Raw genomic sequence first — 24,821 nt, forward strand, 5'->3', positions numbered from 1 at the left:
TAACAACATAATTATTTTCTTCATCAATGTACAAAAATGTGCACTATGTACAGTATTTAATGATGTGATTCACATTAATTTTTTTTTGTTTTTTAAATTTATTTCTTGGCAAGAAGCATGGTAACAATGCTGCGACAAGAATCTTCCTTACCATCCACTAATCATTAACCAAGTCATCAAACAAATCTTGCGAGTTAAAGTCGTGGTTCTGAGTGATTTTGGGCATTTTCTCTGCCACAGGCAACGAGTTCGTTTCACTTTTTCGTTTCGAAGGGCCGGCCTCACTTTCCGAGATGCCTGCATTCTCCCGCGACCTCTTGGGCAGCACTGCGGGAGGGGAGTTTGTTTCGGCGAACAGGTCGTCTGCATCGTCCGTCGCGACCGCCTGCGGCTCCGAAGAGACAAAGTCGAATGTCGGCTTCTCGTCGTCCGTGGTCGTGTCTACGTCCGTGTCGCTGTCGTAGTGGTCCTTGCAGTCGCTGGCTTGCGGGATGCTCGCTTGCGTCTGCCTCGCCTCCGGGTCCTGCTTCCGGTCGTCCGTATTCTTGGGCGGCGTTTTCAAAGTCCGCTTACTAAGGGTTGACGCGGGTGCTCTACGCGTCAGACTGCTTGGTTCGTCGACATCAGATTCAGCCTCACTGCTGTGAACGAGATCCGACCTTCCTTTCTTGGGTAACACGCCTCGTTCACAACCTACAACAATACGCACAAAATAATGACTACTTGCAAAATTACATTTCAAAATTATAAATGTTGCAGTGGTAAATAATAAAAAAATATATATATAAAAAATAGGACATACTCATTATCACTATAAATAAATGTACCGTATTTACTCGTGTATAGCGCGCCCTCGTGTATAGCGCGCACCACGATTTTTGCAACTAATTCCAAAGAAAAAAAATTGAAATTTTTTTTCCCCCCATAAATAAATTTTACTAACATTTAGTGGTACCTGATTATTTAAATTGATGTGTGGTGATGCGTCAGGAAAATACATAAACTCTGCTGTCTAAACGGAAGATAATGAAGCGCTATATCGTCACAACTGGTACGTGGAAGGAAGGGAGGGAGGCGTGCCGCGCTACGTTGCTAAGCTGGCGCGGAGAACTTGATGACTCACCGGTGAGGAATGGAGGAAGCGAAGAAGCTGAACCGGGGGTGGGGGGGGGGGAGGGAACTGGTGACAACATTCTCTCTTTCTTTCTCTTTATACTACTTCTGAGCTGGCTATCTGAAAAGGGGGGAGGTCTAAAAATAAACAAGAGACCATGATGTGCGAGCTTGCGCGCGTGTGTGTGTGTGTATGTGTGTGAAACAGAGGCCTTGTTGCTTGTGCGTATGTGTGGGGGCTGGCCAGAAACGTCACCCGTCAACCGGCAGTTAACGACTTCCACTCCTCCCCCCCCCCCCCAAAATTTTTTTTTCCGTGTATAGCGCGCATCCTTATTTTTTTCCTTTACTTGAGGGGAAAAAAGGGCGCGCTATACACGAGTATATACGGTATGTACTTACGTTCTTCCAGTGACTTAATTTTTTCTTTTTTCTGGTTTAAGATAGCTATAAATTTGACGTACAACTCTTTCTCCAGTGCATCCTTTTCTTCGCAAAGTTTTGTCAGCTTTTGCTTCAGATTCTTCATTTCTAAAAATAAAATAAAAAAAGTTAGGATCGTAAACAACAAATTCAAACTTACAAATAACACACAGGATAAATAGTTTTTACACAATGCCTTTATTAATATTCAATATCTATAAGCAGGGAGGCACACAAAATTGGCGTGGGGGAAGATTTAGTTATTTAATTTAATATACTTATAATTTAATACACTTCAATTCAAAAGCAGTTGTATGAAGCAGTCAGATCACAAAAGTAATAAATTTCTATAAAAGCAAATATATAAGTTGGTTATATTGAAGAGTGAGAATTTAGGATATTATTAAGAAAACAATTTCCCTTCGTCCCTCCCACCTACAACAACCATGGGTGTTTCACTACCTACTTGCATGTAGAATAAACAATACAATACTACATCAATATGGGTAGAGACGGAATCTTACAGGTTTTTTTTATACGGATACATGATGCAATTCAACAATATAATAACTTGTAATGAGCATGTCCAGGACAGAATCACCTTGAACAATTACAATAAGTAAGCAAGTATTTGAAAAATGTGCCAACATTACAATGTAAAAATGAGATACAATAAAGTCCTGCTAATTCGATCCAACCAGGCACGAGAAGTGTTTGAATTACCATGTTTTTCACATTAACCGAATAATTGCAGTAATGCAACATCCTGAAGTAAAGTCCATCTCTGTAAGCATTTAGCTGTCACGTAACATAGCCTATAACAATCTTGCAAGCATGAAATTAAAAATTTGGATTAATTTGGGGGGGGGGATCCATACATTTGCAGTGATAACTGTGTTTTTGTCTGTGCTGTGTCGTGCCCACCATATAAGTCCAATGACTGTTGGTGGGCATGTTACAAAGTTGAGGAGGAAGAGAAGTTGGGTACATCATCCGATGGATGACCCACCACACACGGAAACACGATCGTCTGCTCGTCACAAGCGTAAACCCAGGAGGTGCACAGTAGACTTCCGCGGCCTCAAGGACAAAGAAATGCTGGACCGGGCCTCGAATGTCTGAATTACGAGCCGAGCGACAACTGTGTGGCTACCTGGAACTGATGCAGTCAGTTCACCCGGTGATCCAATCCCTGCTGCAAACGGACTGCAAATAAGTGGCAACTACGAGAATCAGAAGAAGATATTTGAGGAAAATATTTGAGAAGTGAAATTCAGGCATCCAAAACACTAGCATCTATGTAGTTGACAAGGAATAAATTATTCATCTCTTACAGAAGCTATCCTGCCATCAGAATATCTTGAATGCATAAATATGATTTTTTCTTTTTTTTTTAAAAAAATAATACCTAAATTTTCCCCCCTTCAAAACTTAAGCTTGCGTATTTTTTTTTGTATATTACTTTTTTCATCAGATATAAAATCTGATTCTAGGTACTCAAAATAAATTTGAGAGAGTGAATTTGACCCATTAATGGAAAAAAATTTAAACAGACCCAGGATTTGCTGTGTTGTAACTTTACAGCTATATTGTTAGGTAAGCATGTTAATATATTTTTTCCCCCCCGATGAAATTCAGCTAGCAACTTGCTGCACCGTGAATTACCCTCATCGTGCTTCAGTTTCCTCTCCTCTGCAGCTTTCAAGGCATCGCTCAGACGCAGAACACGACTGAACGAGCCACTAAGGATCTTGATGCCTTCGTCGGTGAAGGGAATCTGAAACACAAAATCAGTTCACTCAAAAAGGGCATCCATGCGAATCTCTAATAATTTCCTCAACTTTTTCCCAGACTTTCCAAAATTTCTCTGTCCAGGTAAATTTTTTAATATACTTCATTTGTTTTGCTATTTTCTGTAAGAAATAAAAGAAAAATCCAACTTCCATATTCTCCATTGCTGGCCTAGTCCAAACCAAACCTTGCATATACCAATTGATATATAGCGTGGGGAAAAAAATGGCTTTTACAGTCTGGGTGAATACAGTCTAGAACATTACATTTCCCTCTCAAATAACTAGGCTCCAAACCACAGATCCTTCCACCTACACATCGGAGAGTATGGTTGTTGAAGACCCAACAAACAAGGACACGTGCAAGAACAGAAACACAGACAGAATTCATGGAGCTAGGTGGCACATTGGTCTCTCATTACAGAGGACCAGAGTTCGAATTTCGGTCTTGTGATCCTGATTACGGTTTCTCATGGTTTCTTCAAAATCACTTCAGATCAATTTTGTGATGTTTTCCTTACCATGAACAATTCCTGCCCTAATATTGCCTTGCCTGTGTTGCCGAGTGTTACTCTCTCCATCGCCCTTGCTGTCGACGAAACGCCAAGCCTCGAGAAAATGAAATTAAAAACAGCACAACACTTAATTTGTTTCATACTTACATTTTTCACTTTCGCGCTCCCAAATTTCACTTTGATGTTGTTATCTGGATCAATTTTCTTCCACACGAAATGCGAGTTTTCAATCCCATACACAAACTGGGCATCCCCGCCATCTTTGGTAAGGACTCGCTTGCATTCCAAGAAGTACTCTTCATAATCCACACCTAGTTTGGAACTAAATTCATGTAATTTTTCAGCGGTGATCTGAAACAATGTCCTTTCAAGCACCACAAATTCATAGTGGGTAAATGGCAAACTAGTGGCAACAAAAAAATCAAAAGCCTATTAACAAACAATTTTTATATTATCATTGATCTAAAATACAAATTGATGTAACTAAAATATTTTATGCTGACCACAAGCAAAATATTGCTTAAATTTGCCTGTAAATTATTATTATTTAATGAAAATTAAATGCAACCAATTGCTATTATTTTTTATTAAGGATTCACAGTTAATTACAATTTTAACAAATAATATACATGTTATAAATGTAAATGACCTAACCTAACCCACCATTCACTTAGTTATTATTCAACTAATTTCCCAGAAGCCACGACTCTACAACCTTAACAGGTAAAAAAAAAACCACGTAATAATTACAAATTGGGTAGATGTCCTTAAGGAAAGGATACAAGGGGTGAGGGTGGGTAAGAAAGATCTGAAGAAGGGGAATGTTATGGGGCCCCTCCTGTTCACCATTATAATGTACGCTGTTGTAGGACATGGAATGGAAGGAAAGATAAGAACGTTTGCACATGATTGTGTGACGTGTGAAGCAGTTTGGGGGGGGGGGGGGGAGAGGGGACCTACTGGGTGATCTGGTCAGACGATAACGCTGGACAGTGGAGAACGGGATGTCGTTAAATGTTTAAGACGAAGGTGGTTAGGTTCTCGAGGAAGAGAAAGGTGTCAAAGGAAGTGTACTGTAGCTGGAAGGGTCAGGAGATAAAGGAGGCAGATGATGACCCTGCAGAATAACCTGGGATGGGAAAAACAGGTGTAGCAGTTGGTTAGGGAGGGGAGGAGGAGCCGGGGCTGATTGGCAGGACCTGCAGGGAATAAAGAGGGGAAAGGCAACGGCATATTCCACGTTAGTCAGGCTGATGATGGAGTACGTGACGGTTACCTGGTGCAAAAGATTGAGATGCGTAGGCCTTCTGAGATGGTTAGAGAGCTGAGGTGGAAAACGTTATTAAGGAGGAGGAGGGTGGAAATGTTGGTAAAACTGTTCAAAGCGATAAAGAGAAAAAAGGGGCGGGGCGGGGGCTGGGAAAAGCTGAGTTCTAGGGTGCACAGAGGTGGGTACAGAGGCAGGAAATATCATGAGTGGAAGCTCCGGAGGGAGTGAAAAAGAGCAGAAAGAGGGAAGCACACATTCTTGATGACAGGGAGGGAGTGGAATGAGCTTGAAGCAGAAAAATATTGTGAGACCCAAAGACCTAAGGGAAGGGCTCAAGAAAGGGGGAGAGTGAAATAAGGGGAGGACTCCTTGCCACCAGATGGAAGCCTAATTGCAAGTGGAAATTTCCAAGTTAATGTTCAATGCCTCCTTCAGCAAATGATATGGTATTGTTTCTACGTGCCGATTTAATTTATTTGGTTAGTTTATCTCACTTAGTTCCAAAGCAACGAATTTTAACATTTACCAGTTTACGCTTTTTCTACTGCCCTTCCAATTCCATATCCTCAGAGTATTTTGATAAGTGTTTCAATGTGATTTATCCATCCTAGATCATGCTGGATAGATACAATTTTTAAATTCCGAGAGCTGATCTGTGTATATAACGTTATAGTTGAAATTATTATTTTATTAATTCAGAGGTAAGCCACTGACCATATATAAATGGGAAAGTAAATAATTCAGTTCCTTACCTCACCTGACCACACACAGCTACTGTCCCAAACATTTATGACACCCTTATCTTCAAACCAAAATGTTTGAACAGAGTAAGTCTCACTACTGTTATCCTTCGGAACTTTGCAGGCGAATTCTTCACAACCGTCCATGTTTATATAGACCGCTTCAAATTCCGTCCAATTTCTTCTGGTCAAGTTCAGGAGTGCGATCAGAGACTATATAAGATGAACAGATGAAGGAAAATCTTAAGGATAGGAATTCACAGTGGTCAGTTCTTTTTCTTGTACAATGTCGGTACTTCAGTGCAGTTTCGAGTAAAAAAAAAAAAAAAAAAAAAAAAGTCAAGTCATATCCAGGTTTATATTATAAAAATATATTTTTACTGAAAAATAAGGAAATAATGTAAACGTTGTCGATACCTACCCTCCCCTATAGTATTTAAAGTTCCTAAATCTAAATTACGATTTACAGGGCGCAAGCTGTAGAATAATATACAACTGACTGTGCTCCAGCATACAGACGGGTCACAAGACTACTCAGGCTCAGGGATTCAACACCTAAAGGCCAAGTTAGGGTGTTATAGAGGTACAGGGTCTTAAATACTATAGTTTGTGTACCTATAACCTATTACAGACATATACATTGGGTGACGGTACTTCATGGAGGTTTCAAAATATCAGGAGGGCCACGGCGTTGCACTTCAACGTAAATGATATTTTGAAAGGGCTGAGCATACAGTATACTATGTTGAAATCTTTACATCAATTATAGATAAGGCCTAGATTTTTGCAATTCCTGAATGGAATAAGAGTGGCTGAATCGAACGCATGGAGACGGGCAAAGGTAGGATCAGCTGTATCTCATGTTATCTGAGTCCTGTCATCGTAGACTTGTGTTGTTTTGATTTGATACAAATTCTTGTTGAGGTTAGGTTTGTAATCAACGTTATTACTTATTGATCATCGGAGGATGGAAAATAACCTAGAAACAGATGTTGTGCCTGATTTTGAGCCTGGAGCCTCTAGTGAAAGTATGCTGGTGACCACAGATTCTTTTGAAGAACTAGAACAGGAAATGGATTCAAGTTTCGATGACAGACAGATGAAGGAAAGCACGACGAGCACTATAAGTGAAATTCAAGAGGAATTAAATGACACCACCGTCCCTGAAGATTCAAGTTCTGATCAAGAGGACAAGTTACTTGAAAACGAAGTGGTATGTATCTATTAGTAGTTTTCATGATTACTTTTATGGCAGAAGAGGAAACACTCTATACAGTGTTGGACGGGAGAAGAATCTTTGAACTTGGTTTTGATTTTGAATCCTGTTGCTGTTTGGCACTAGCCGAGTGACAAGCCTCTTACCCTCTTGAACTGTAAACACATTCCTCGCCAAATACACACACCTCATTTCATTAAACCATTCTATTCACTGATCGTTCTCGTAGAGGTTTTACCTCTCTCTGTTCTTCGCTCTTTAAAACCTTTTTAGGATTTCTTCTATCTGTTTCCAGGCTTCATTTCCTACCCTCTCACCCCACTCATTACCAGATACATCGTAACTAAACATATTATGTTTATATTCTCCCACCCCACTTCCGTCAGTACACTCTTCCTTTCGTCCGTCTATTATGCGTCACCTACTGAAAGCTCGCCTCTGCGTTCCCGCCAGTTCCCTCTCAGACACAGTTCTATGGCACCCACGTTGCTGCAGCACACTCCAACATAGGGTGCATCCTGGTGGTGTAAGCCTTCTCATTCAGCATGCTGGCTAATCATAAGTCTAAATTACTTTGCGAGCCAGTTTATATCACTGCTCCATCTCAAAAAGCTTTAGTAAATAATTAAAATATTGTATGACGAGTAAATATTTCAGAGGAAAGCAGGGATACATCCATACAAGTACATGATAGTACCCTGATAAAACTCATCCACAAGCAAACTCCTGTGATGACACTCCAGGCCAAAAATATAGGGGTTGTCTGGTAATTATAGAGTTAAATGACTTTTCTGAAGGGGAAAAGTTAATGGACTAACATATTTTGAGATCTAGGTAATTTTATAAATGAGTGGCTTCTGCGTAGAAATAAATTCGAAATTTGTTATATTTCAGCTCTACTATTGTGGTTGTGTTGAGACAGGAGTGGAAACTTGTGTTTTTTTTTAATTATGTATCTGCAAACGGTTTACAGTTCATTTACTGTATTCACATGCGTTCATTCACATGCGTACATTAGGGTCATGTTTACTTTGTGATTTTTTTTTTGCTTTAGTGCTATGCCTTCACCCTAGGAAAATAAAATTGGGTGCATGCTTACCTAAATAGATGGACAATTTCTTGTTTTTAAAATTTTTTTTGTGGCTATCCTGGTAGTTTTTGGGACACCACAGGAGGAAACAGCGTGCGTTGTGCTCAGGGCGAGGTGACGTCACACCTGAGCGAGACGAGCCTGACGTCCACGGAGGACGGCAACACCACCGTGACTGTCCTGGGCGGAGCCAACGACGAAGAAAACTGGCAGAACCCCGAGTGGAAGTCGAGGAAGAAGCACGTCTTCATCCTGAGTTCTGCGGGCAAACCCATCTATTCGAGGCAAGTTGCTGGCGTATATGTGAACTTAAAAAGGGCAACCAAGTTCAAAGCAACAGTTGACTGCTTACATGAAAATAAAAATTTAAAAGTAGCATTTGGATTTAAAGTACTTCAGTAATTGTGCCTTATTGCATATATCCAGTTGTATTTTAACATAAACTATTAAAGGAATTGAATGTGTTTGTGATGCAAAACTGTATAATTTGATTTTGGAAATATGTTTCAAACTTTGATGTCTGGGAAAAAAAAGCAGGTATTTAATTAGTTAACTTGGACACCACCACGTGGATGGGTACTTGGACCTGGCTGACGACTCTACCACGAAGGCCGTGACGTGGCCGGTGTTGAGTGCTAGGCTCGATTTCCCCTGTGGTCTCATCGTACCCCCTACCACCCTGCTCTGAGCAATTGGCACGCTATGACTATAGTGATCAATGGTTGTCAGTGGGCTCTCTAGGCGTTCCACATGCCTCAGTCTCCAGACAGGTACGCATGTGGTCGAGTGGACAAAGTACTCACGGCTTCCGGTAAAACAGCTTTTATTACGAAGTACTTCACACAAGATGTGCAAATATAACTCTAACACAATTGTACGGTAAAAACGCCTACTGCAATTAATCTGTATGCTTATTGGTCAAGCGAGTTTGTCACAAGTTTGCAGGATGCTGACCACAAGATATTTTTTTTTTTATATTAGTTTTGCCCTCTACCTACATCTTTATCATTATATGCATGTACCCAGTTAAAAATTGCTACCACAGTAACAGAGATGGCATTTGTTTATTTGTTATTGAACTGCATTTCAACTAACTTAGGAAAATAGGAATCTAGTTAAATAAATAAATATATGCATATTAACTAACACCTTTCAACAATATATTTATTTTGTTATATATCTTAGTTTTGTGTTAGCTAGGTTCATGCTACAAGCAAAGCAATAATAGCAGAATGTACCAAAAATTGCTGTTCCTGAATTTTAAGGATAAGAATGGTACTTCACCGATAAAACCTTAGGCTTATAACCCACTTTTGCGCCTTGTCACGGACAGCCATTTATTGTTTTGGTTAATATGGTGTATCACTCACTGCTGCGATTTGGCAGCCGTGTTGCGTCGGTGAATGATTCAACATGTGGACCAATACAACAAATGGCCACATGTGGCTGGTCGCGTCACTGGGTTATGAGCCTTTAAGGAATAAGCCTTTATTTTGAGGCTGCATTTACTGAAAAACTAGCCATGAAAAGATATACAAATTCTTTTGCAGCTACCACTATCTGGTGTATCATAAAATTAATACTTCTTGGTAGTCATTTGTATGCGTTTACAAATTTATCATACATTGTTTTCAGGAATTTTTTTAATCACTATACGTTCAAGTTAGATAATCCATTAGTATTATAGATAAACATTGGTTGGTCATGCCACAAACCCCTCATGGCAATGAGAATGCATGAAAGGACGTAAGAAATGTGTCCTTTCACAAAAGGCTGCATTAGCGATTCTGTAAGAATCTTAGTAACTAAATATTTGGAAAGTCGAAAAAATGGCTGACCTCGTTCAAGATCCACTTTTCATGTATCCTTTAGGCTAAAGGGTTCTTTTTAAGGAGAAAATTTCGAAACGGCGAGGGTTTTTTTCCCCCCAGGTTCGGAAATGAAGACAAGCTGGTGACGATATTCGGCGTGATGCAAGCGCTGGTGTCGTTCGTGCAGGCATCTCAGGACACCATCCGGTCGATCCACGCCGGCAACTCCAAGTTCGTGTTCCTCGTGAAGGGGCCGATCATCCTGGTGTCGGTTTCCCGCACCGCCGAGAGCATCTCACAGCTGGTGCTGCAGCTGACGTGAGTGCAACTGCTGAACAGGTCACAGCTTACAGCAAGCGCAGAGTACAGTAGAATCCCGCTAATCCGAACTAATTGGGACCGAACCCTGTTCGGATTAGCGAAAATTCGGATTAGGCGGGATTTTGTCATATAATGCCATATATTGTCGTTTTGAGGCGTATTTAGTGTCTGATATTTCAAATATGTACCAGGTTGCGAAAATGCAGCAGTGTGTGTTGAAAAGTGGACGGCCATTGACGACTGCCCAGATGAAGATATCGTAGCAGCTGTGCAGGAACGTCAACTGATCTCGATGCAGACGACAGTGAGGAGGAAGGGGACGCGCCGACTAATGTTTCTCACACTGCCGCAGCCACTTGCCCTTGATCTGGCTTTGCGCTACGTCGAGCAACATGCCGATACAACCCCAACAGATGTTATGTTTATGCGATGTTGGTGAAACATTGCATCTTCAAGCCGATTTTGTGCATTGCGTCAAAGGAAGATTACTGATTTTGCCTCTTAGATAATGGTTTGTTTTTTTACGTGTCAATCCTGTACAGAACATGAATTCTACATATAGTATGTAAGTAAATTCAAAAATTTTCAATACGTACATATGTATCGAAGTACTATGTACGTAATCCTATTTTTCTCTTTTCAGTTAGACAATGAAATATATAAATTATAAATTTCTTATGTACATATTAATAAACGTACAACATTACTTGGAAAAACTTGTTTTTCTTTACTTTCCCTAGTTCTTAAATGTTATAATTTTTTTTTGTCCTAGCCCTGTTCGGATTAGGCAGATTTTCGGATTAGCGGGGTTCGGATTAGCGGGACTCTACTGTATCAGGAAGCCTGGGTGGACATTGTACTAATTCTTGAACAAGGTCAGCAAATGCTAGCCTAGGTCAGCATTTTCTGCATAAAATCTACGAAGAAGCATTTTAAAAATATAGTGAAAGGCCTTTAAACTGGCACGTTAAAAAACACGGTAATGATTTTTGCCAGACTATTGAACAATAAACTACGTAGTTTGAACGGGAACACCATAATAATAAATTAATAGTGAAAAACCATTAATATAACTCTGGGATATTTGTATTAACCATTCTTTACTATGTGTACCTAACTGTTTACCCTTTGAAGAAAGACCACTATTCCTTTTATGCTGGGCACACAAGAATTTGGAGGTTGAAGGCAAACAGTGTATTTAGATATCTAGGAGTCTTATTAGAACATAATTGGCTGTTCGTGAATAATTTGATATTCAAATCAACATTTCAAATATAATATTTAAAAAAAAATATATATATATTAGTTTCCAATAAATACCGTAAGTTGGACACATTCACAAAAAAATTTTAATGAAATAATTTAACATGTATTTATTTTGGAAATTTAGATTTTTTTAAGGTATAGAAATATGAATATATATTTTTTCACTTGATTTTTAAGGTTATCGGTAGCTGGTACTTTGCACGTACTGATTATTTGTCTGAATGAAAGCACATTTCAATCGATATCACCCATACCATTGCAGCAAGCTCTCTTCAGGTGTGATTGTGTTGTCTTTGAAAAATTTTTTACTCAGTTTTTAAATTTTTGTTTGTGCGTGCAATGGCGAAAAGCCGTATCATCCTCGAAAGAACTGGTGTGGAAGTGATAGCAGGATTTGTACAATCCTTAAAGGTCCTTAATTTCCCATTGTGCAGCTTCAGTCAAGGCCTTAAACAGTCCATGAATTTGTAATGTTTGTGAAAATTGATTATTTCTAAAATTAAATTGTATCTATGGCCATTAGGCCTATCTTGCTTTAGAGGTGGGGTTAGTGTAGGTACTGAAGAGTTCTGAGTATTCACAAACATTTCCAGGTTTGTCTGTTATGTATTAATAACATTTAAAAAAATCTTGTTAACATTATATTGAACCATGTCTCGAATGCCTTATGTAACTGAATTATACAAAATGAGATACAATGTAATATTATTAATATTAAGTTGTGGAATTTTTATTGCTTTGGTCCCTAAATTGTACTTTTAAATTCTTCAGTAGTCCTCGTTAGTACAGCAGACATGTCTTTAAGGATATTTGTAGCGTATTTTAAGAAATTTGTAACTGCAGCAAACTCTTCAAAATTTGAGTATTGCATTTATAAAGGAGTTAATCTGTTGTCTCTGTGGTATAGGATAATGCAAACAAAATTATAGTGATAATACTTTGAATGACCTAATATACGCCCAAAAAATGAAAATCATTATTACAGTATGAGTCGTAGTAAAATCAGGCAACTTTGCTAAAAAAAACTTTTAAAATTCAACTCTCCACATTGTTTATTATATAATAAAACAGTAGGATATAAGAGCTTCACTTGCCAATGCACTTAATTTTTAACGAATGCATATTTAATCAGTTATTCATCATCTAGTCACATTTTCTACTGAATGGCATTGTATGAATTTCACATATACTTATCCCAGGTTTGTATCCAGGGGGTGGCCTTGTCTGCATAATAACCAGGTGAGGCCTTTTTTTTATTCAACTCACGGCCTGCGACACGTTGGTGAGATGCCAAAAAAACATTGGCCGAAGTGTAGTGTTTGCATAGTGGAAACAGTTTTTTAAATGACAGTGTTTTATGAATCTTGACCGTTTTTGATGACGGAGATTCTAATCCGTGTTCACTGACCATCATCAGACAAAAGTTTTGGGGCGTGACAATATGTGGCGTTGGCAAGGTTAAAAAGTGACTTGAGTTACACCGCAGCGTGCCAGCTCCTGACGGTTCGTATACTCCAGGTTTAAGTCAGTGAGGTTTCTCTTGTGTTTTTTTTTTATTGTTTCCCAAGGCCAAACAGTGGATTGTTCAAAGCGACTTGGAGTTTGGAGTACTTGGGGAGCTGGTAGACATCTTTGTTTATATTCTCTGGTCGCTTTGACTTTTTTTTTTCCTTTTTATATTTAAAAGTGCATCCGCAACCACACGACTGTGTGTGTGGAAGCCTTCTGCTCAGTCCAACCTGTCAGTTCGGGCTGAGCAGGACTGATCGTGTGTAGGGGCAGATCATTCTACTATAACAGCGTGGGGAGTGGAAGACGAGTTAGAGGCATATAGAAATATGTTAAATCAATTCTCCAAAGACAATGTAATTTCTGTTGTCTCAGATTCATATAACATTTTGGAAGCGTTAGATAAATTATGGGGCGAACAATTAAAACAAGAAATAGAAAATTTTGGTGGGAAAGTTATAATTCGTCTAGATAGCGGAAACCCAGTACAAAGTGTACCAGAGGCAATAGAAATACTGATGTCAAAGTTTTGCTATACAATAAATAGTAAAGGATATAAAGTACGTATTGCCTAGTTATATTAGAGTAATCCAAGGAGTGTAGGGGCCTATAAGTCATTGAAGTCCCTCGACTCAACACTCAGTGCTGCGAGAACAATGGCGTCCTAGTCACGGCACCTCACACGACGGTGCTCCGGAAACCTGCCAAGCTCCCCAATGGGTTTGTGGGCGCAGGTACGTGTGAGTGAAAATAATGTTGGCTGTTAAAAAGTTATGATTATTATTTATTGCGTATAGAGGCCAAACAGTGGATTGTTCAAAGCGACTTGGAGTTTGGAGTACTTGGCGAGCTTGGTTGGGTTGTTTGCGTGGGCGCAGGTACGTGTACAACCAGGTGGTGAGCGTGCTGACGTCGACCCAGCTGACGCGCATCTACGAGCAGAGGCGCAACTACGACCTGCGGCGGCTGCTGGCGGGGGCGGAGCGGCTCATCGACCACCTGCTGGGCTTCATGGAGCAGGAGCCGGCGTTCCTGCTGGGGGCTGTCAAGTGCCTGCCGCTGGCGCCCGCCACCCGCGACGCCGTCACCCAGGCCGTCGTGCAGACCTGCGGCAAGATCAAGGTGCGCCCCCCGGCCCCCACTGTCAGCACGGACGCCGTCGCGTTTGCTTCGGAACTGATTCGTGGCTTTTCTCATGTGTAGTCTTCACTAGGAATCTGGCGCCCCCACCGTCAGCAATCACAGATGCCGTCGTGTTCGCTTTGGAATCGATTAGTGGATTCTTGCAGGAAAAAAAAAAATTGATTTTCTCATGTGTAGTTTTCACTAGGAATCTGGCGCCCCCACTGTCAGCAAGCACAGAGGCTGTCGTGTTCGCTTGGGAACTGATTCGTGGCTTTTTGCAGGAAAAATAAAAATTGATTTTCTCATGTGTAGTCTTCACTGGGAATCTGGCGCCCACACTGTCAGCAAGCACAGACGCCGTCACATTCGCTTCGGGACTGATTCCTGGATTCTTGCAGGGAAAAAAAATTGATTTTTCTCATGTGTAGTCTTCACTAGGAATCTGGCGCCCCCACCGTCAGCAAGCACAGATGCTGTCGTGTTCGCTTCGGAATTGATTCGTGGCTTTTTGCAGGAAAAATAAAAATTGATTTTCTCATGTGCGGTCTTCACTGGGAATCTGGCGCTCCCACCGTCAGCAAGCACAGAGGCCGTCGTGTTCGCTTTGGAATTGATTAATGGATTTTTGCAGAAAAAAAAAATGATCTTTTCATGTGTAGTCTTCACCAGGATTCTTAAAAATTCTGTTATTTTTTTATTAAAATAAAATAAATTTTGAATCAAAACTTAAAATATTTGTGATTACCAAATATTTTTCGAATCAAATTCACACATAGAACTGTTTTTTTTTTTTTTTCATGTCTCACAGATTTGATTCACTTCATACTTCATATTGTAGTATATACTTACTAGTTGTTGCTTGTCGCATTGCAACTTAGACATAGAAAATGCTATTCCTACAAGATATTATAACCCTCGAAAACATAAGAACTGCATAAGCCATGACGTAGGTATATATATATATTTTTTATGGTTCAGTTACCAAGTAAAGCAGTTAAGACCACAGTTTTTTTCAGAACCCTTTGAAGTTTATTGTTCAGGACCATGTATTGTCTTGTTGCCACTGGGCTGTATTCACAACATACCTAGTTATTTTTTACTTTTAGTTTTGGATTAAGCGTATTTTCGGATTACTGAAGTTCGGATTATCAGGACTCCGCCTTTTTGTTAGAGTAGGAAACAAAATTGCGATGTTTTGCAGTTGATAACTTCTAGTTTTTAAAAAAGAAAATTGCCAAGTTAAATGTTTGGATTTAGGTAAACAACTGTTTCATGAAATAGTAGCGAACATAATTCACGGTTCGAAACTGAAAATTTTAACAAAAGTAAATAAAGGAAAAAATAAAGTTGGAATGTTTGAAACCATTATGTTGTGTACGGATGTAGCTTTGAAAATCTAAGCTGTGCTTGTGCAGCTGTGCTGTTTGCGTGCTATTGCAATGTTGTGGATTGGTCAAGTGAACTATATTGTTTATCCTGTGATGATTTGGAATTGTTTTGAGCATAAGTAGGCCATAAGCACGTAATTCCTTCCTGTGTGCCTGGGTGCTCACTGTACATGATTATAAACCAGGCAGGGAAGCCTTAGGTTGAAAACGCCTTGATGTTTACCGGTTTGTTCCAGAACTTGGTGTTTGCCATCTTGCTGGCCAACAACCAGCTCATCACTTTGGTCCGGATGAAGAAGTACTTCATACACCCCGCGGATCTGCACCTCATATTCAACTTGGTCAACTCTTCGGAGTCTTTCAAGGCTGCGGAGAGCTGGACCCCGATCTGCCTGCCCAAGTTTGATCCGAGGTGATGCGACTATGCGAAGGCCTTCAAGCGGAGCTCGGCGTTTAATTTTAAAAGTTTTTAGGTTGAACGTGTTTAGGGGTAGCATAGAAAAGTGTGTCAAGCGGCCCCAGCCTACTTGGGCACACAACCGGTGTGCAGAGGTTAGGAGAAAAAATCACTTGATTTCAAAAAAACTGTTCGAGATATCAGAGTGGTGTGTGTTTACGAAAAGCAATTAATAATTCACTGAGGATAGATGAGTAGTTCTGTTCCTGTGTTTCATTTGCAAACATGTTCTAGAATAGTGAAAACGGCTAACGCACATGCTTCCAGACTAATTTTCAGGCATGAAGCATCTGTTGCAGATTCTTGAAAGCACTCAAGGGACTTGCATTACCCCTTTATCTTCAGTTCCTCGCCACAAAATGCTATGGATGCTATGGCCACCACTCAAATATCACAGTTGTATGCATGATGAGAAAAATGTGCGCCAGTTCAGAGTCTTGTGCTTAAGAGGCCGTGTCACAAATTTGCGCTCCTATCTATATCAATGTTATTTTAAAAGGCAGTTTTTCTCAAAGTCTATAAGAGGTAGGGGCCAGAAAGTTTGCCTACTGAAAGTATACAATACATTTAACATAACCGCTTTTTTCAAATTTAGTTATCATATCATATATTATTTCTGTGATGAAAAAAATATAATCAATATTTTGATTTGTCCAGATACAGTGGAATTTTGCTTATATTTATAATTATTTAGCAAAAACTGAAAAGGCCATTGAAATGTATTGTACATTACCTTCCGATCAGTGTCTTCATGATCATGATGAGTTTAAAAACCTGGTTGTAATCAAGTCTTTAACTATTTCATGACAACATTTATACTTAATAATTTGGAGATAGGCCTTTTCTATCCTAAGCCCCTGAGCTTTCACTATCTGGTCTGGCGACCGACCTGACACTCTTCAACCACCCCAAGGGTCTCCGATTGCACATCCGATAAAAAAAAAGCTGTTCGTTCATTTGTTTTTGTGTCACAGACTTCACACATTTATGCCAAGGGAATATTCCGCTGATGTGACGCCATACGAATGTATTATTCGCGACCATACAACTTTTTTGTTTGTCATCGGGAAGAAATGTTCATTTTGAATTGAGCATTTTTAAATGTCAGCGTAGAATATGCTTATCTGCCCATTTTGTTTCTTTCCATAATAATGAGTAAAGTTAACATTGTCATAGACATTTTATTATATTCGTTTGCCGTCCAAGTAAAACTGTCACTATATCGCACGTAATTATATATTTTACTAATTTGTTAGTTGTCATTTTATTTAAGTTACAAATAACAGTAATCAAAAACTATTACTTAATAGTCCAGAAAAGAGATTGAGTTATTATTCATTTAATAGGGGTTTAAAATATGGTACTACATACATATTATATATATTATACATATTATATATATTATACATATATTATCTTGTTGTCTTCTTTGTAACTTTACTGGAAGAATGGCATTTGGTATGTATGTTAACTCACAATGAAAATACTTCAGAAGTACTCAACAGTGAACAACCTAGGCCCTATACTAATTTCATTATGTTCATGGAAATATAATTAAAATTACAAATAATGAACTGTATGTGTTTCACGTAGAGATATCGTACGAACTGTATGTGGTACAGACCAACATTTGCTAAGGCTCTGAAAATACTTAATTTCAGTTAATGTGTGGAGAATATTAAAAGTTAGAAATAATGATATATATAAAACAATGCAAAGTTATCAGCATAAAAATAGAAGTTATTTTTACGTAGCGCCTATTGGAATGAATATTTTGTGTTGAATTATGTGGCATGATTAATATTCTCTTATGGTATGTGTGTTTTGTTAAAATCTTATAAAACATAACTTACTGTTGAAGGATTTTAATTTTTTTTGTTATGATCTTATTTAAACAAGTTTTAATTATATTACACATGTCTATTTTAAAAGCATTTTAATGTATACTTATAGAATTGTAATAGGCTTTATAAGGACTCTCAAAATGCATGTGAGTATCTATAATTATCTACATCACCATTATGGCCGTTTCACAAGATCAAATATTTATTGAATTCAATCAGTTGCATTCATTGTACATGATTTTCAATTTGTACATTGAATTCAATACAAATTGAAGATGTTATTCAACTAAGCTTATTAACTTATAAGTATTTTGTTTGTCCAGTACATAAAAGTAAAAGATTCTTTATTATTTAAATAATGAGCATCTATAAGCAATAACGTTTTCTAAATATTTACATAAACATAATGAAATCTAATTTTTCAATACTTTATATCTACGATCACATCAACGGCAGTATTATGTAATCAATGAGGTAATGAAATATCTTTAAAAGATATTTTCTCCTCTGTAAAGTAAATTTGTGATACAGCCCTCTTAATGTTAGTCTAGTGAGTTATTTCGTCTTCTAATATGCTACAGCAATATATAAAACTAAGTTTTGTTAGTGTTTTAGTCTTTTGTAATGTTAAAGTGTAATGTAATCAATTCATTTTTTTTTTGTAAATTCTTATTCATAAAGATACATATCATAATAAAATAAATAGTAATATTTGTAAATTTAGATTCTTTGAAACAACATCGATAAGAGGTTCTCCTACCTCTGTTAAACTGTATGATGGTGCATTGTAAAAAAATTAGGTAGTCTGACTTAAGTGAGATTGTATTTAGATTGTGTGTAATGCATATGCAATATCTAAGCATAAGAATTTATGTTATTATCCTTTTAAAACGTTACACTATGAATTTCGTATACTTTTTAATGTCAACTACCATTATTTTTCACGGAATATTACATCCAGATAAAGAATAATTACCACATGTTTGAAGATTAATTGTATTCCGATACATTTAAAGTATTAAAATTTTTAGATACGACTCATACTACAGTTGTAAATGTGAGGTTTCTTGACTCTGAATCCCCGCATCCGCAATTTCCTAGTGAGCCGCCGGTCAGATTGTCATCCTCTCAGATTGTCGAGGAACCAGATACATTTTTCGTCGAGTAATCTGGCGGTATAGTAGCTTTATCACGCGCTGCGGTTACAGTTACTTCGGTTGAATAAGCCACTAAATCTCACTGTTAAAAGAGAGAACTTCTAGACCAGAATATTGGAAATAAAAATTTACTGACACGGCCTCTTAAAGGAGATACCGGCTAGAAGCACCAGCACGTGTTGCACTCATCTTCCTGCCTTACCAACACGAATACACCCATCACTAGGCAGGCCCCTTAACTTTTTGTGCAACACAAGTACCCTCTTTTATCGCATAATCGTCACACTCGCGTAATCGTCGCACCCTTATTTTAGGCCGTCAAAATTGGGATAAAAAAACTTATCGCGTAAACGTCGCATTATGTTTTTGGTCCCGCTATTAGATGCAGAGCGCTTTGTGTAGGTATCTTTTCCGTATAAAACAATGTATTTTAAAGTGTAAATCTAATATTCATTCCGACATTACCACTTACTTATTTAATTAACGGAAATACAAAGATGTCTGATGTAAATTTTCTTAAAAAGACGTTTTTAAACGTTATTTCCTTTATCTGATCGTCTGCGTCGCCATGGTGTACCGGTGTAGATATATTTTCCGTATAAAACTAAGTATTTTTAAGTAGAAATCTAATATTTATTCAAACATTACTACATACTTACTTATTTAATTAACGGAAATACAAAGTTGTCTGACGTGTAAATTTTCTTTTAAAGAAGTTATAAACGTGTAACCTTTATCTGTTCGTCTGCATCGCCGCGGTTTACTGTTTATAAACATGTAGCTAGCGCTAGTTGGCATCATTCGTGTTTGGTTATGTTGCTGTCCGTATAGAGCGCGCGCACGAAGTCGAATATCGATATCTCACCGAATGAATGCATCGCGCGCTCTCTGTCAGGTGCAGAGTTAACTACATTTGACGGCCCGCACTCTTTCGTGGCAAGCGTGTACTACGACAGTTACGCATTAGTTCACGTCACATATTCAAGTGGCTTGCATTCGCGTCACAGATTTTGTTTTTCTATTTAAAGTGGAAGAAATGTTTTTGTTGCATGAATTATTAATTTAAATTGTTTGGCGTGCTTTTTTAAACTTCACTTTTTAAATAATGGGTTTTGTTTTCATGAATAACTTTACCTAACAAAAATTTTTTTTTCCCCCCATAATCGTTGCACCCCAACTATTAAAACTTGATTATAGAATAAAATGTGCGACAATTATGCGAGAAAACACGGTAATTTACATTGAAAACAATTATTTGCAAGAAATGGGTTGATTCCTTTTCCCCCCCTCCAATTCGAATCCCGAATTACATTCATAAAAGAGTGCCTTGAATCAGAATCAATAATAAAATAATATTTTAGCAAAAACACACAAAATAAAGTTTTGGAAAATGATTATAAATATCCAATGTTTGTTTTTAAAATAAAATAAAAATATTCACATTTTTAGGATATAAACAATTTATTTTTGTGTCAAAAATGTACGGTACCTTGAAATGCTAAACAAACACACTCAAGTACTGTACTGTAGTTGGTGCCATATGGGGTACCAAAATTTTTTTTGATAGATTCTGTAGGGATAAATGATGCAGTGTTGTCAACTAAATAAGATGGTAGTTTTTGATTACTAAATTTCATATCCTGAAATTTTTCTGAAAGTTATTCCTCAAGCATCAAATTTATCTAATATCGAAGATTTGAATGTACGTAATGAGGATCTGATTGGCCCATTCCAAAATTTAGTATCTCAAATCTGTGGTTACAAAATGCATTGTTCTTTATGTTCTGAATGGTAGGACATATCCTGTTTACCCAAAAATAATGTGACTCCAAACTTGTTGATTATGAGTTTATGAAGAAGACTTTATGGATTGGAAATAGCAATTTTAAGTACATACTTAGCACTTTAAAATTATTTAAATTATTAATTAATTCCATATATACTGTAACCTTTCTGGTGCCACTTTTGTCAGTAGAATGATTTACATGGTCTCTTTTGAAAAACAAAGTTGCAGTTAGAAAAACAAAGAGGTCTTATGATTTTACTCCAAAGCGATGGTGGTTCAGAATGCAAAGAAAGTGGTGATGTACTAGGATGGTAAAATATTAAGGGGAGGTGTGCCTTCCCCAGAAGCCACAGAAGAGAAGCAGAATGAACCAAGTGACAAATTTCATTTTCACCGTCTCCTTCATCCTTCATCCTGCATCTCTCATCTGTCACGCCTGTGGTTCAGGAAGCCCCGGACTAGAGTGGCATAAGTGACGCAGTTCACAGGCAGTAATTAACAGCGGTCAAAAGGGGCATAAGCGAGACATTAATGGGGCAAAGCCTGTAGTTTTTCAACTAAGGTGTTCCCAGTGACACGATACAAGTTTGCGATTACAGTGCGATCCCCACTCTTAATTTCCACAGTTTTAGTAAAAAATAATGGCATTATATTCAGGTAAATAAATACGTTATGTGCTAGAATTACACAATTCGTATTTTACTCCCCCAGAAAGATGGTGATCGTGACATTGCCGTAAGTGAATGGGCATCCATGGACTGAGTGAGGCGGGACAGTGGTAGAACTGGACTCCGGAGGACTCTGGTTTGAATCCTGGTCCATTCTTCTTGATTGCAATTTCCATGGAAAATTACAGGAGATATTAGGCCGTAGTTTTCTAAACAAAACTAAATCGAAAATGGGTATGGTCACAACATTGAATTTTTTTCAGTTTACAGAAGACTGTTAGTAAGTTCCACATGAGTCTCAGTCCAACTAAGGCATTATTTTTTTACATTTTATGCTCAAAAATCATTGACCTTTAACCTAATAGAACACTCTTAAACATATTTTACATCTGGCCATAAGAAATACATACCTTTAGTGAATGCGTATATACTTGAGGAAAAGTATCCTGTGTCATTGCGTGTGTCTAATGGTGCACTACGTTTGTGGCAGTGGGTTCCTTCACGGGCATGTGTCCTACCTGTCGGATGACTGTCAAGCCTGTCTGTTGCTGCTGACGGTTGATCGAGATGTGTTCTTCACGCTCTCGGAAGCGAAACAAAAAATTGTCGAGGTAAGTACAGCTTTCAGTTCGCTTCTGTACCTCAATTCATGAACCCGCTAACAGTTTATTATCTTTCAAAAACAGTATTTTTTGATATTATATACATTCTTTGGGCTTAAATTACGCTAAACATTTGGTCAGGTAGTTGGTTGTGTCACTTGCGGTTTGATCATCGACCAAGGCATCCGGCACTGATGAGTGTCAGCATCATCTCACCCTTTTTGAAAATAACTTCACTTCCCTCATTCCCTAAAAAAAAATAATCACCTTTCCCTTCTAGCCTTTGTGCATTAACAACCTGCCTGTAGTTCGGCAGATGAGCTGGAATGGATACAAAGAATGCAGCATCCGTGGATCTTCTCTTAGCCTGCTACCAGAGATAGTTTCCAACCAAGGAATGGTAATTTTGGTTTTAAAATGAGGCAGTGCTAAAAGTAAACAAAAATCTTAGGTTTATATATTTGTTGACATTATTTTTTCTCACAGTGAAAAGATGTGTGATAAAATTAATAAATGTTTTAACTTCAGGTGTATTTCCTTGACCCTTCCCTGTAACATCGGGCATTCAGCCTCGCCACTTCCATGTCGACTCAGGGGGGACCACCGTGACCGAGCGCTCTCGTGAATTGCCTCCCTGGTTTTTGCCAGATGTAGTCAGGCCAGGATTTTCTTCGCGATTAGGAAATGTGGCGGATATTGCCGTACGACGGCGGGTAGGTATTCTCCGGGGTGCTCCTGATTTTCACCACTTGTTCAATCCGACACAAGGCCCGATCCGGAATGGTGGTGGTCAGGGGGAGAGTAAAATTAAATTTTCTAACACATTGTTTTAGTACATTTAGAATTGATATATTTAGTTCATTTTATTTGTGGTTCAGAAAAGTCCTGTAGGTTTGGATTATTTTCTATGCTTCTTTCAGAAAATTGTAGAACAAGTTAGTTATTTTAAATAAAAAGTTAAGGGAATCTTCAAATTTTCGTCAGGGAAACGTTATAACTAGGGCCTGGAAAATTTTGGTGTTTTCAGTATTCAAAAAGCGGTACTTTCAAATTAGAAAAGCGGTGGTTTAAAGTCGGTATTTTCGTTATGCAATGGAAATTTTACCGGTATTTTAAATGCTGACTAAATTGTGCAGTTATTGAATATAATAGTTTACATATTTAATAAACAATCCGTGTATACTAGGAACAGACTAATTTGCATAATAACAGCCAATTAAAACCCAAAACAGTTACACAAAACAGACACGTTGCTATAGATGTTTGCAACTACAAATTTTTTTTTTTTCTTTTCGGCTGCCGATGCCACATGCTTAGCTGACTTTAGGTGTTTGTCAATGGAAATTTTTTTGGGTTGAATGATACTTTAACCTTGCGTGAGTATTAGTGATCTGCAAATATATAATGGTACTTTTCGGGGATATTATATTCGCAGTGTAATATAGGAAATGTTTTGCGGTTTTTGCGAATGTACTTACTTTTTGCGTTTTCATGCGAAATTCGCAATCGCAAAAAAAAATTCCAGGCCCTAGTTGTGACACGTCAGTGTGTGTGTGGGGCGCGCAGAAGCTGCGGCGGGGGAACTGCCTGGAGGCCATCAACGAGTCGGCGGGCCGGCCCGGCTTCACGGCGTCGCAGGTGGGCGTGCCGGAGATGCGGCACTTCCTCTACAAGTGCAAGTCGACGGCCCAGTTCTGGAGCCCCGGGCTGGAGGCGCCCTACCACACGCCCGGCGAGGCCCAGCGCCTGCTGGAGCTGTACCGGGCGCTGCACCACCGGCTCCACGCCCCCTCGCGGCCCCTCAAGCTGCTCCACCAGCAGCTGCACAGCGAGACCATGCTGGCCTGGGTGAGAGCTGCTGCAGCCGTCCGCGTCGCGTCGGTCGAACAACCAACCGTTCACAGCACCAAAAATTTCTCGTTTTCGGTCCCACCTGAGAGACGGTTCTGTGCCAGGGCCGGCGCGTCCGTACAGGCGAACCAGGCGACCGCCCAGGGCGCAAGTAGTTTGGGGGGCATTGGCGTAGCTGTGTTCATAATGTTGGGTGGGGGGGGGGGGGACAAATAATGATTTTGATGTCATGTAAACCCATTTCCCTCTTACTAAGATGGGGGGGGGGGGGGGGTCCGGGGGTCCTCCACAGGTAAAATTTTGATTTTAAAAGTGCAAAATAGAGGTTTGTTAAGCAGTTTTTGTATCCGACCATTGAATACATCAGAGTTAAAATTATTATTGTTTCCTTAAGATAAAATTTGTTGAGTGAAGAAATTACAAATAAAGTTGGGCAGAATAAAATAAAAATATCACGGTCTAGAAAGTTGGGGGGAACAGTCCCCTCCAACAAAAAAGTTCAGGGGGACACGTTCCCCCTGTCCCCCCCCGGTTCCTACGCCACTGGCTGGGGGCGGCGCAGCACGACACATAACAGATGATATGATATGTTTAACGATTATTGAAACTAGATGAAAATTGATTTTTGTTAACAGTTTGGAATGTTTATATTGATACAAGTAATTATTTAAAGTTCCACGGTGACCTGTTTATGATTTGTAATAAGTAAAAAAAGTAAAAAAAAAAAACACAAGCCTGCTTACATTTGAATGTTGACAAAATCTTAGGCTTACGTGATGTATTTTGAGGCAAGGAAAATTTTTTTTTGGGGTGTCCGGCGGGGCGGTGATAAAGGGGGGGGGGGGGGGCATTAAGGTTTTTCGCCTAGGGCGCCAATTT

At 38.9% G+C, this 24,821-nt stretch overlaps 2 protein-coding genes across 4 annotated transcripts in view; one reads left to right on the forward strand and one right to left on the reverse strand.

Annotated features, from left to right (window-relative positions):
- LOC134540194 (DNA repair protein XRCC4-like) lies at positions 1-6,406 on the reverse strand. Of its 2 annotated transcripts, none has more exons than XM_063382769.1 (5): positions 5,864-6,406; positions 3,989-4,192; positions 3,202-3,313; positions 1,516-1,644; positions 1-693 (listed from the first exon to the last, which is right to left on the reverse strand). In XM_063382769.1, exons 1-5 carry the CDS (start codon positions 5,996-5,998, stop codon positions 158-160), a joined length of 1,116 nt encoding a protein of 371 aa, XP_063238839.1. In that variant the 5' UTR covers positions 5,999-6,406; the 3' UTR covers positions 1-157. The 2 variants fall into 2 exon arrangements, with proteins under 2 accessions (XP_063238839.1, XP_063238840.1); XM_063382770.1 differs by having other exon boundaries at positions 3,989-4,205; positions 5,864-6,149.
- Positions 6,394-24,821, forward strand: part of LOC134540192 (vacuolar fusion protein MON1 homolog A) — a 23,424-nt gene continuing 4,996 nt past the window's right edge. Inside the window, exons 1-7 of one of the 2 annotated variants that reach the window (XM_063382762.1) lie at positions 6,394-7,064; positions 8,266-8,441; positions 10,089-10,286; positions 13,943-14,186; positions 15,814-15,989; positions 21,980-22,100; positions 23,658-24,670. In XM_063382762.1, the coding sequence (XP_063238832.1) occupies positions 6,819-7,064; positions 8,266-8,441; positions 10,089-10,286; positions 13,943-14,186; positions 15,814-15,989; positions 21,980-22,100; positions 23,658-24,158 (1,662 nt within the window). In that variant the 5' untranslated portion in view covers positions 6,394-6,818 and the 3' untranslated portion in view covers positions 24,159-24,670. Of the gene's footprint in view, positions 7,065-8,265; positions 8,442-10,088; positions 10,287-13,942; positions 14,187-15,813; positions 15,990-21,979; positions 22,101-23,657; positions 24,671-24,821 lie in introns of those variants that run through there. The other variant, XM_063382763.1, reaches the window with a different exon arrangement.

Source organism: Bacillus rossius, chromosome 16 (genome assembly GCF_032445375.1).
Source record: "Bacillus rossius redtenbacheri isolate Brsri chromosome 16, Brsri_v3, whole genome shotgun sequence".
In the NCBI taxonomy this organism is placed as follows: Eukaryota; Metazoa; Arthropoda; class Insecta; order Phasmatodea; family Bacillidae; genus Bacillus; species Bacillus rossius.